A 12,315-nucleotide genomic window follows, 5' to 3' on the forward strand; every position below is an offset into this window, starting at 1 on the left:
TGTGGCAGCCGGGGCTTCCTGGATGGCAGCACCGCGCAGCCGCTTCAGCCAATAGGTCTGCACCGGTTTCAGAGAGACTGGTCTGGAAAGCAGCAGCAACTGCAGAAATGAGACTTCGGCGGCTCAGCTGCGGATGAGAGCGCGGGACTTTTCTTCCCCCTTCGCCCACCCATGCCCACCTCACAACTGGCGGAGGTTGAGCTCTCTTCCAACTGCATAGCCAGCAGCAAAGAAATGGTGCAGGCGGCGGCATCATCATCAGGGAGCTCCCCTCGCTGAGCCAATTCTGCAGCAGAAGCAGCTGCCGGCCCCTCCCACTGCAGCCCATCTCCAGGGTCAGAGCGCAGTCCGTGCTCTGCTCTGCATGAGGAAAGCGTGGGTGACGCAGCGGGCACGTGTATGGGAGGGTGGGGGTGCCCGAGGGATCCCTGCATCACGGCGCCAGATAAGCTTAAGACGGTCCTGATTATAGCAATACCAAATAGCAATACCAGTGCAAATACAAATCACTTATGAGAAGCAAAGCTACAGGGAACCAGGCAGAGGGCCTTCTCAGTAGTGGCACCTGCCCTGTGGAATGCCCTCCCATCAGTTGTCAAAGAGATAAAGAACTACCTGACATTTAGAAAACATCTGAAGGCAGCCCTGTTTAGGGAAGTTTTTAATGTGTGACGTTTTAATGTATTTTAATCTTTGTTGGAAGCTGCTCAGAGTGGCTGGGGAAACCCAGCCGGATTAAAATTATTATTATTATTATTATTATTATTATTATTATTATTATTATTATTATTATTATTATTACATAGCCAATTATAACATTTGTGTGGCTTCCTACATGCTGTACTTCAAGGTCTGATTCCCTTGAATTATGCCTCCAGACTGCCCTTCATGGATCAATGCCTTGTCGTGGCGAAGGGGCTTGAATAACTCAGAGAAGCTATGAGCTATGCCATGCAGGGCCACCCAAGATGGACAGGTCATAGTGGAGAGTTTTGACTAAACGTGATCCACCTGGAGAAGGAACTGGCAAGCCACTCCAGTATCCCTGCCAAGAAAACTCCATGGACAAAGACAACAGGCATATAAAAGTTATGACGCTGGAAGATGAGCCCCTCAGGTCGGAAGGCGTCCAACATGCTACTGAGGAAGAGTGTTGCTCAAACCAAATACAACCCACTCTTGATAAAATTCCTTATACCACAGCTACAATAATTGACTTCAGTCCGTATTAACACATACAGTAATTTGTAAATTCGCAAGTGAAGTTCTCCTTTTTGCTTGCTGTGTGAGGTTTTAATTTTCATCACTTGTTTCTTTATCAAATAGGTCCATATCAGTTATTCCTGATCTTCTTTGTGCCTTATGGCTCTGTTGACTCAGGGTTACTCTGGAGAGATCCTTCCCTTTTGTTCTCAACTCTTCTGATTGCAGCTGTAAAATTCCATACTTTCAGTTTCAAGCAGGGAGTCACCCAAAGCCCTGCCAAAACCCTGGCAAGCCTCCAAGTTCTCCCCTCCATGTCCATGTCCACGTCCACACGAAGCAATTAATTATAATTACTTGTAGAAGAATGATCTGGTGTCCCGCCAGAACCCCGGCAAGTCCAGTCCGTCCTCCCCGCAATCGGGGAAAGTAAAAATTAACTCCACAGAGGCTCCAAGTCCTTTTTATAATTATTCCAAACTTTAATATTTTCTTCACGAAGTCCCGTTTGCCATTATAATCCATATCTATACTCCCATCTGCTTTCTTCTTCGCCTGCTGTAAAGAACAATTATTATTTTTTGTATTCTTGGGGTGGGTGGGTTGCTGAGTCATTTAGGTAACAAAGGATTTATAATGAAGCGACTGGCTCCCTCCAACCAACACATACCATCCTTTAGCTCGAATGAAGTCAACTTTCCAATTTAAATCTGTAAGACCTTGTAGCTGTTTCGATTCAGCTGTCCTTAATCTTGTCCCATCATTACCAGCACACCCTAATAAGAGATTAAACCCTGGAGGGAGTTTACAAAGATAATTACCCTCTATCATCTTTGTTTATTGCTTCGCCAATGATCTCCCATTGTCATGGGAACTGTGCCCTTAAGGCAACCAGAAACCGGGAGACTGGACCCTGAGATAATTATCTGAGGCCCTTCTTTGTGTGCCTCCTCCAGGAGAAGTACAGAGCGCAGCAGCATGAGAACAGGCCTTTTCTGCAGTGGCTCCCTGTTTGTGGAATGTTTTCCCCAGGAAGGTTTGGCTGGCACATTCATTATACACATTTAAGCACCAGGCGGGGGAAAAAACAAACTCTATAACCAGGCCTTTGGCTGATTAAACATCCTATGGCCTTTTAAATGAGCTTGTAGGAAGGGGGGTTATTGGGGTTTATTATTATTACTATTATAAATAAAAATAATGTGGGAGGTTCCCCTCCACAGGGCACTGAGCCGAGGGGGCACAAAATTGAGAAGACAATATAATTGAGAAGATCTGTTTGGGGGTGCCAAATTTTGGCCTAGCTCAGAGTGCCTTGTTATCAAAGATTACCAAACTCTGCCCCTGCTCCAAATGAGGGATATTTTAGTTGGTCCAGTGATAGTAGAGCTGAGTAAGCCAAGGACGGAATGTCAGTCAAAGTGGAAAATAATAATAATGGAGAAATTTATGGCAATAAATAAACAAACCATGGTAATTATTTTTATATGCTCCCTGTTGCACTGCAGCGGGGAATAGCACAGAGTTTGTGAGGATGGGGGTGCAATGTCAGCCCCAAAACAGGCTTTTTATTGAGTTCTTTCACTCCTTCTGGCAGCTGGAAGCGGAATGCCCTCAACAGGGTGGTTAGGAAGATGAATATCTCCATCTTGGCCATCTGCTCTCCCACACAGGCTCGAGCCCCTGCAAAGGAAAGAAGGGGAAAGCAGCATGTGAGTCATAACCATCTCCATCTATTCTCCAGTTCATCTGATTTGCTCAACAAGTAGTTTTAGCCGCAGCAGCAGCAGCAGCAGCAGCAGCAGCAACAACAACAGAAAGCTGGAAAACAGCTGCTCCCAAAGTACTGCAGCTGTGTGGCTGGTGGAGCTGAGGATTTATCTCCTTCTAAACCATTTCCCCAAACTGAATTTCTCTTCAAGAGACAGTTGCTCCATGGGAGGGATAGTCAATGTGGTTCCCTCTGGTTCTTGAACTATCCAGCTCTAGGCAGCATAGCTAAGCTAAGAGGCATGGATGATGGGCCCGGTAGTCCAACATCTGGAAGGCTATCCCTGCTCTAAGGCATAAAAGTGTTTTGAGAGAGGGAATTCACATTGGAAAAGGGATATGGAAGAAAAGTGTTAAATTCCCACACTTGCAGCACTACGACCCCAGCCTGATTTTTAAACATGTGATCCATCCATGGCCCTCTCACTGTTTAATCCAGGCATCCCCAAACTCGGCCCTCCAGATGTTTTGGGACTACAATTCCCATTATCCCTGACCACTGGTCCTGTTAGCTAGGGATGATGGGAGTTGTAGTCCAACAACATCTGGAGGGCCGAGTTTGGGGATGCCTGGTTTAATCAAACAACAACATTCAATTTATATACCACCTTTTATCCTAAGATCCCAAACTGGTGTATAACATTAAGAACATAATTTATGCAGCATAATAAAAAAACAACAGCACACAACATAATAATATACAGCATAAGGATAAAATAATCATAACATCAGTTCCCCTCATCCACATTTAACAGGCCATAGATTACAATGGCCAAAGGCCTGGGTAAAGAGGAATGTTTTAGTCTGGTGCCTATCCCTCTCTGTGTGTGTTTGTCTAAATTGAATAAATATAATAATAATAATAATAATAATAATAATAATAATAATAATAATAATACACCGCACATCTGGCTGGGTTTCCCGAGCTACTCCTGGTGGCTCCCAACAGTACACTAAAAACAGAATAAAACATCAAACATTAAAAACTTCCCGATACTGGAGCTGCCTTCAGATGTCTTCTAAAAGTCAGATAGTTGTTTATTTCCTTGACAGCTGTTGGGAGGGCGTTCCACAGGGCAGGCGCCACCACCCAGAAGGCCCTCTGCCTGGTTCCCTGTAACCTCATTTCTCGCAGTCAGGGAACCGCCAGAAGGCCCTCGGAGATGGACCTCAGTGTCCGGGCTAAATGATGAGGGCGGAGACGCTCCTTCAGGTACACTGGCCCTCTAGTAGTCTTTAGCTAAAACCAGTGAAAAGTGGGAGCAGAATCATTACCCACAAAGCAACCGGTTAGAATGGTGCCTGCACATTTTTATTTGTTTACACACATTTGACCACCAGTTTCTTTGAAGCAAGCTGCTAAATATAACTGTAAATTATTTCTGTGCATACCTGCTCCAAATGGGAGAAATTCTTCTCTAGACCTAAAATTTCCATCCTCGTCCAAAAAGTGGTGTGGGTTGAACTCTTCAGGTGTTTCCCATCGTGTGGGATCAACAAGAACAGAATTCAGGTCTGTAATAACAAATGTCCTCTGAAAAGAAGAAACAGTTGGCTCAGAATGCATCCGGAACAGCACACTTCAGAATGGTTTTGAAAAACTAGGAGCTGGCAGGCTGGCACATGCAATAGATTTATGGGAGAACTGTATCATCATTGCCCTCAAGAGAATTAAACTGGATTCTGAAGCCATCATATAGTAAAGGGAAATTAATCTTGATAAAGTTGGTTATGTCTGAAGTATCTGGGCTTCATCCCACATGGCTTACACAATCAGATGGCTGGCTTATAATTATAACAGTTTATTAACCTTCAGGGTTTTTATTCTAGAGGGTGGAGTTTCTTGTTCCTCAGATTCTGCATTACACATGTGGATGCTTAATACAAAGTGTCACCATCAGATGCTCTTTTCTCTCCAAATATACAGATGTTTCCTACCTTTGGAATGTGAAAACCATGCATCTTCATATCCTTTGCACTTCGTCTGGGAATCCCAACTAATAAGGGATATCTTGCACGCAAAATCTCATGCATCACGGCATTGGTGTAAGGCAGTTTCTTTCGATCTTCATAGCAAATAGGAAGGGAGGAACCAAAAACATCTTCCATCTCCTTGTAGACTTTATCTGCAGGAAAAGTGGGAAATGAAGCTTTATTTTAAAATACCCTGGTTTCAATCTGAGAAACCTCTGACAATCAAGCTGTGTAGGGTGGGGTGAAAAGACCCCGGTATACAGTGGTGGAGCTTCATGCTCTGGCACCGGGGGTGGGGGCAGGGCTCCTGGAGGGACGGGGCGCAGCTCCTGGAGGGGCAGGGCTCACGTTCTGGGGGCGGGGTGCGCCTCCCGGAGGGGCATGGATTGTGTTCTGGGGGTGGGGCACACCTCCCAGAGGAGCGTGACATGCGTTCTGGGGCGGGGCGCGCCTCCCAGAGGGGCATGGATTGTGTTCTGGGGGTGGGGCGCACCTCCCAGAGGAGTGTGACATGCATTTCGGGGGCGGGGCACATGTTTTGGGGGCAGGGCGGGCGCCCGCGATGGCGCCCCTTGGAGCCCGCCGCTTGGGGCAGCCTGCTCCCACCGCCCCTATCTTCCTATGCCCCTGCTGGTATAAGTGAAGCTCATTGATATATGCTGGCAGCACCCTGAAAATAAGAAGTTAACAAATTAAGTAAATGCAGCTGCATGTGGAAAAGGTCTATTGCTCTGTGGTTGTTGTTGTTTAGTCGTTTAGTTGTGTCCGACTCTTCGTGACCCCATGGACCATATCACGCCAGGCACTCCTGTCTTGCACTGCCTCCCGCAGTTTGGTCAAACTCATGTTCGTAGCTTCGAGAACACTGTCCAACCATCTTGTCCTCTGTCGTCCCCTTCTCCTAGTGACCTCAATCTTTCCCAACATCAGGGTCTTTTCCAAGGATTCTTCTCTTCTCATGAGGTGGCCAAAGTATTGGAGCCTTAGCTTCACGATCTGTCCTTCCAGGGAGCACTCAGGGCTGATTTCCTTAAGAATGGATAGGTTTGATCTTCTTGCAGTCCATGGGACTCTCAAGAGTCTCCTCCAGCACCATAATTCAAAAGCATCAATTCTTCAGCGATCAGCCTTCTTTATGGTCCAGCTCTCACTTCCATACATCACTACTGGGAAAAGCAATCCATCAAAGGAATTAAATTAGGTGCGAAAGAGTTCAAACTGAAAGCATTTGCAGATGATTTAGTAGTAACATTAGAAAACCCTAAAGAAGGTGTTGCTGAAGTGATAGAAGTGATTGAAGAATTTGGACAATTGGCGGGATTTAAAATGAATAAACAAAAGACGAAAATGATGACAAAAAACCTGAAAGAGAAAGAAGAGTTGCAGCAAAGACACGGTATTGCAATTGTAAAAAAGGTACAGTACCTTGGAATATGGATGACAACAAAAAATATAAATCTGTTTAATGACAATTATGAACTGGTATGGAAAGAAATAAAGAAGGATTTAGAAATATGGAATAGGAAGAAGTTGTCGTTCCTTGGTAGAATAGCAGCAATAAAGATGAACGTATTACCCAAAATGTTATTCTTGTTTCAAACAATACCTATTATAAAGGGGACGAGACAATTCAAAGAGTGGCAAAAAGATTTACAAAGATTTGTCTGGCAGGGGAAGAAACCAAGAATAAAATATAAAATATTGGTAGATAAGACAGAAAGAGGTGGATTCTCCATGCCAGACTTGAAATTATACTTTGAAGCGTCATGTCTCTGTTGGATAAAAGATTGGATAACATTGGAGAATACGGACTTGTTGGATTTAGAAGGATTCGACAACAGAGCGGGCTGGCATTCATATCTATGGTACGATAAGAAAAAAACCCATAAAGGATTTACAAATCATGTGATAAGAAGGTCGTTATTTGAAGTATGGGAAAGAAACAAAGCCTTGTTAGAGACTAAGACTCCATGGTGGATTTCACCAATGGATGTAATCATAGTGAAGAAAGTGAATATGGAAGGGGAGAGACCAACATATGAAGAATTTTTAAGACAATCAGAACAAGGCTGGAAAGTAAAACCGTATGAAGAGGTTAAAGTATACCTGACGAGCTGGCTGCAATATCATCAAATCAATGATATATTTGTAAAAGACAAAAAAATTGGTTTTGAGGAGAGAAGGTCCAAATTCCAAATAGAGTTGCTAGGGGCAGAATAAAACTGTTGTCCAAAATGTACAATTTGCTGTTAGAATGGTATACTAAAGATGAATTGACGAAAGAGGTAATGATAAAATGGGCTAAGGATTTTGGGCATAATATTGAATACGATGCGTGGTTGAAACTATGGAACCAAACAATAAAATTCACAGCATGTACTGCTTTGAAAGAGAATGTTTGGAAGATGATGTATAGATGGCATTTAACCCCGGTGAAATTAGCAAAAATGTATAGAATGAGTAATAGAATGTGCTGGAAATGCAATGAAAAGGAAGGGGACTTTTATCATATGTGGTGGAAATGTGAAAAGGTTAAAGGCTATTGGGAAATGATATATAATGAACTGAAAAAGATTTTAAGTATACCTTTCCCAAGAGACCGGAAGCCTTTTTGTTAGGAATGATAGGTCAAGAGATAACCAAGGAGGATAATACCTTATTTTTGTATGCGACAACCGCGGCAAGGACATTATTGGCCCAAAAATGGAAGGCCCAGGACTTACCGACAATCGGAGACTGGCAGACAAAGATGATTGAATATGCAGAATTAGCGAGACTGACTAGCAGGATTCGAAACCAGATGGAGACAAGGTTTCTAAGGGATTGGAGTAAATTTGTGGATTATATGGAAAAGAATTGTAGAGGTTTAAAGACACTTGCAGGCTTGAAATAAATCCTACGAATTGACTTTAAAGACTAGATATAAAGGAACTGCGAGATAAGAGCGGATTAGAAAACCTATTGAGGGGAGGGAGGGAAGTCAAACTCGGCGGAGTATTTTGTAATGAGTAATGAGAATTGTTAAAAGAGTGATGTATGTATTTTGAATGTTTGTTTGTTTGTTTGTTTTGTATATTGTTTTAAATGTGTTTAATTGGAAAATTTAATAAATAGTTATATATAAAAAAAGATCTTGGTTTTTTTGATGTTGAGCTTCAGACCATATTTTGCGCTCTCCTCTTTCACCCTCATTAAAAGGTTCTGCCATCAAGGTTGTGTCATCTGCATATCTGAGGTTGTTCATATTTCTTCCGGCAATCTTAATTCCGGCTTGGGATTCATCTAGTCCAGCCTTTCGCATGATGAATTCTGCATATAAGTTAAATAAGCAGGGAGACAATATACAACCTTGTCGTACTCCTTTCCCAATTTTGAACCAATCAGTTGTTCCATATCCAGTTCTAACTGTAGCTTCTTGTCCCACATAGAGATTTCTCAGGAGACAGATGAGGTGATCAGGCACTCCCATTTCTTTAAGAACTTGCCATAGTTTGCTGTGGTCGACACAGTCAAAGGCTTTTGCATAGTCAATGAAGCAGAAGTAGACGTTTTTCTGGAACTCTCTAGCTTTCTCCATAATTCAGCGCATGTTTGCTATTTGGTCTCTGGTTCCTCTGCCCTTTCGAAATCCAGCTTGCACTTCTGGGAGTTCTCGGTCCACATACTGCCTAAGCCTGCCTTGTAGAATTTTAAGCATAACCTTGCTAGCGTGTGAAATGAGCGCAATTGTGCGGTAGTTGGAGCATTCTTTGGCACTGCCCTTCTTTGGAATTGGGATGAGAAGGGCAGTGCCAAAAAATGCTCCAACTACCGCACAATTGTGCTCATTTCACAATTGCGCTCTGTGGTAGAACATCTGCTTTGTATGCAGAAGGTCCCAGCTTCAATTCCCTGTATCTCCAGTCAGGGCTGGGAGCATAGCCAAGGGGGGCTAGGGAGAGGGACCAGGGAGGGGCAGATGCACTGGCGGAGGAAGAGGAGTGTGTGGGGGGCGCACCGCCCCTGGCAGCAGGATCCCAGTGGGGTGCCATCATGACTGCCCCCCGCCCATGGTGGGCGCCATGCCCTCAGGATGTGCACCACGCCCCTATGGGCGGTGCTCCATGCCCCTGGTACGCGTGTCAGCCCTGCCCCCACCTGCTCCCCCCCCCCAGTGCCAGAGCATGAAGCTCTGCCACTGGGCAGATGCCCCCCTATAGCAATAAAAATAAATAGCTAACTGAGGTTCTGCCCCCTCCTAATTAAAGGCCCTGCCCCCACAACAAAAATCCTGGCTACGTCTAGGGCTGGGAGTGTTCCTTCTTTGAAACCCTGGAGAGCTGCTGTCAGTCAGGATTGCAGCCAGTGCATGGAAACAAAAGGGGCTAGTTGGCACAATTATATGGCTGCCCATTTCCCCCTGTCTTCTTCCTGGCCAGGAGTAAGGTGGAGTAAGGCAAAGTGGCTGCTTGGCCACAGTGGCGACCCACACCGTGCCCCAAGGGCTTCTGCTGCAGCACCACAAATGCTTCTGTGGTGAAATCTGCAAAGCAGGCACAAGTGTGTTGCAGAGGAGGAGAGTTGGTGATGGAGTGCGCTCCACAGTCAGATTGAGGGCCAACCAACCCTCCTGCGGCTGCCATCTTTGGACGCCATGTAAAGAACGCCAAGGAGGTGGCAGGGGCAGCAGGGGTGAAGCAGCTTGCAGCAGGAGACTGAACTTCTATCTATTTGATTTTAATGTACCAAGCTCTTGCAGTTGAGAATGCCTTTAATTATTGCTTCCAATGTACGGCCAAGTGTAGGAGAAACGACATATTCATATCAGATATAGATCAAACATTTTCAGTTCAGTTCACTGAGCCAAAACTTTTTTCCTTGGAACATGTCCCACTTATTCAATTAAACTTCAAAGATAGGTTATTAGGCCTGAAGTTTTTTGTGTGGGTTTAAATATACATATGTATACATTTTAGTTGATTGTTAGATAGGAATGAATATTTGTCATCTACCCATTATGAAACCTTGGAAGAATCACAACCTGCCACTAAGAAAGAAAATAAATCTCAGCTCTTCTCTACAGGGATCCAGAGAGGTGCTTGCTTCCATTGCAAAGTTCTCCCTCACCTTGAACATCTGGATAAGACACCATGAGGAGCAGTCCCCACTGCAGAGTAGCAGCCGTCGTCTCTGTCCCTGCAATAAAGAGGTCAAGGACACACTCTGCCAGGTTGTCTTCATCAAAGGTAGAGTTGGGGTCATCCTTGCTCTGTTGACGAAATGTTGGAATTAATTACAGGCCACACAAAATCTATCTGACCTTGGGCTTCCTATCTTCCTATCACAACACTTAATAATATGTTTTACAGGTGACTGTGCTGGGAGATATCTGTACAGAGTCATGGATTGGAGTAGTAAATCTTAAACAGCATTACAGTATAAAAGGGTACAGGAAATCTTTTCTTCTGAAGACATGTACCATAAGAGGTAATAAAAAGAAAACACAGCCATTTCCAAATCAGCTTCTTCCCAAGTTACCGTATTTTTTGGACCATAACTCACACTTGGTTTTTAGAGGAGGAAAACAAGGGGGAAAATATTCTGAACGAAACAGTGGATGTATGATTTTTGTGGTTCATGCTGTGGCCACAGACATGCTATGTGATCTGATGGTGAATTTGGGGTGACCCAATGCAATCGTCCTGAGGATCCATGTGCTTTTACCTCCCCCCTCCCAGGCAGCCTCCTTTATTGCTAGCGTCCCTTATCTGGCTTGCCGATCAGCTGCTCAATGGCTTCATTTTAACACCCTCTCTCCTTCTTAAAATAAAAAAATTCCTTCAGTAGCACCTTAAATTTTTTTAAAATTTTTTTTATTTTTTTATTTTACTTCGATCCAGACCAACACGGCTACCTACCTCTCTCCTTCTTGTTTGCCTTCCTTAGCTGGAGCAGTTTTTCCCCTTTTCTTCTAATTGCTCTTGTAAATTGCTTGCTTTAGTACTCTCCTTGCAAGTTCGCTGTCTTAACCTCCCCGCTCCCAGGCAGCCTCCTTTATTGCTAGTTTCCCTTACCTGGCTTTCTTTTTTTCTTTTTCTTTTTTTAAATTTTTAAAAAATTAAGTTTATTATAGATTTGAACATATACAACAATTAAAATACACCCAACTAAACAGAACAAGCACAAAAACAAAAAACCCCCTCCCCCCCTACCTCCAAAACCCCCCCTTCCCTCCCCTGCTCTTACCCCCAACCCTATTCCTTCACAACCTAAATTAGACTTATCTAAATTGTAAATATTTACATCACACACACAATATTACAATTTTGCTCAATTAGAAACAAAATCCAAATTGAAAAATAGTGATGCAGAATATTACAATACAAATAATATCCAGATAATCACATTCTATCTTATCTTCTTAATCCTTGAGTCTTACTATCTCGGAAAGAGAGCAAGTATAGTCCACATATACATTGAAACGAGAAATATAATATCCATAAAATTAATCTTTTTCTTCTTCTTATTTCTAGAATCCTGCTACGTCGGAAAGAAGAGACGGTTTATCTATGTGTGTACTAAGATAAATGGTAAGTGATTCCCATTTCTTTAAATTATCCTTCACATTTGTTTCTTTCAATAATTCGTGTTTTCTTGCTAAATTATAATATAATATTAATTTTTGTAACCAATCCTCCTTCTTTGGAATCTCCTGTGATTTCCATGCTTTTGCCAATAAGAGTCTTGCTGAGGCTGTTGCGTAACTCACTATACATCTATCATTCGGTTTTATGTCCTCTCCTAACATCCCTAATAAAAAGATTTCTGGTTGTTTCTTAAAAGAGTATTTCACAATTTTCTTTAACTCTTTATAGACTAGTTCCCAGAAGTCTTTAATGAGGTCACAGCTCCACCAGATATGAACGTATGTCCCAACTTCTTTACGGCATCTCCAGCAGATATTGCTTACATTTGGGTACATTTTAGCCAGTTTGGCCGGCGTTAAATGCCATTGATTTTGCATTTTGAATATATTCTCTATCAAATCATAATTTGGCGTAAATCTCGAGTCTCTTTTCCATAATTGTTCCCATTTTTGCATACTTATTGTTTTTCCCAAATCCTGGCTCCATTTGATCATATAATTTTTTGTTAGCTCCTCTTCTGTTTCCCATTTTAATAATATCTGATATAAATTCGAAATATATTTGCCCTCCTTATCAATTAAAATTTCCTCCAGGTACGATTTATTCTTTTCAAATCCCACTTTCTTATCCAATTGTAGTCTCTGATTAATTTGGAAATAATCTAACCACGTGTTTAAATGATATTTTATTTCTTTATATTCTCTTAATTTCAGCGTTCCTTCCTTTTCTTCCAGGAGCATAC

At 42.9% G+C, this 12,315-nt stretch overlaps 1 protein-coding gene across 3 annotated transcripts in view; it reads right to left on the reverse strand.

Annotated features, from left to right (window-relative positions):
• Positions 1 to 1,661: 1,661 nt before the first annotated feature.
• The window catches only part of LOC118093950 (cytochrome P450 2J6), a 28,843-nt gene continuing 18,189 nt past the window's right edge, over positions 1,662 to 12,315 (reverse strand). Inside the window, exons 6-10 of one of the 3 annotated variants that reach the window (XM_088669252.1) lie at positions 10,054 to 10,195; positions 4,912 to 5,099; positions 4,366 to 4,507; positions 2,673 to 2,886; positions 1,662 to 1,758 (exon numbers count right to left, since the gene is read on the reverse strand). In XM_088669252.1, coding sequence (XP_088525378.1) covers positions 2,687 to 2,886; positions 4,366 to 4,507; positions 4,912 to 5,099; positions 10,054 to 10,195 — 672 coding nt within the window. In that variant the 3' untranslated portion in view covers positions 1,662 to 1,758; positions 2,673 to 2,686. Of the gene's footprint in view, positions 2,887 to 4,365; positions 4,508 to 4,911; positions 5,100 to 10,053; positions 10,196 to 12,315 lie in introns of all 3 variants that reach the window. The other 2 variants (XM_088669251.1, XM_088669253.1) reach the window with 2 other exon arrangements.

Source organism: Zootoca vivipara, chromosome 5 (assembly GCF_965207765.1).
Source record: "Zootoca vivipara chromosome 5, rZooViv2.hap1.1, whole genome shotgun sequence".
Lineage (NCBI taxonomy): Eukaryota > Metazoa > Chordata > Lepidosauria > Squamata > Lacertidae > Zootoca > Zootoca vivipara.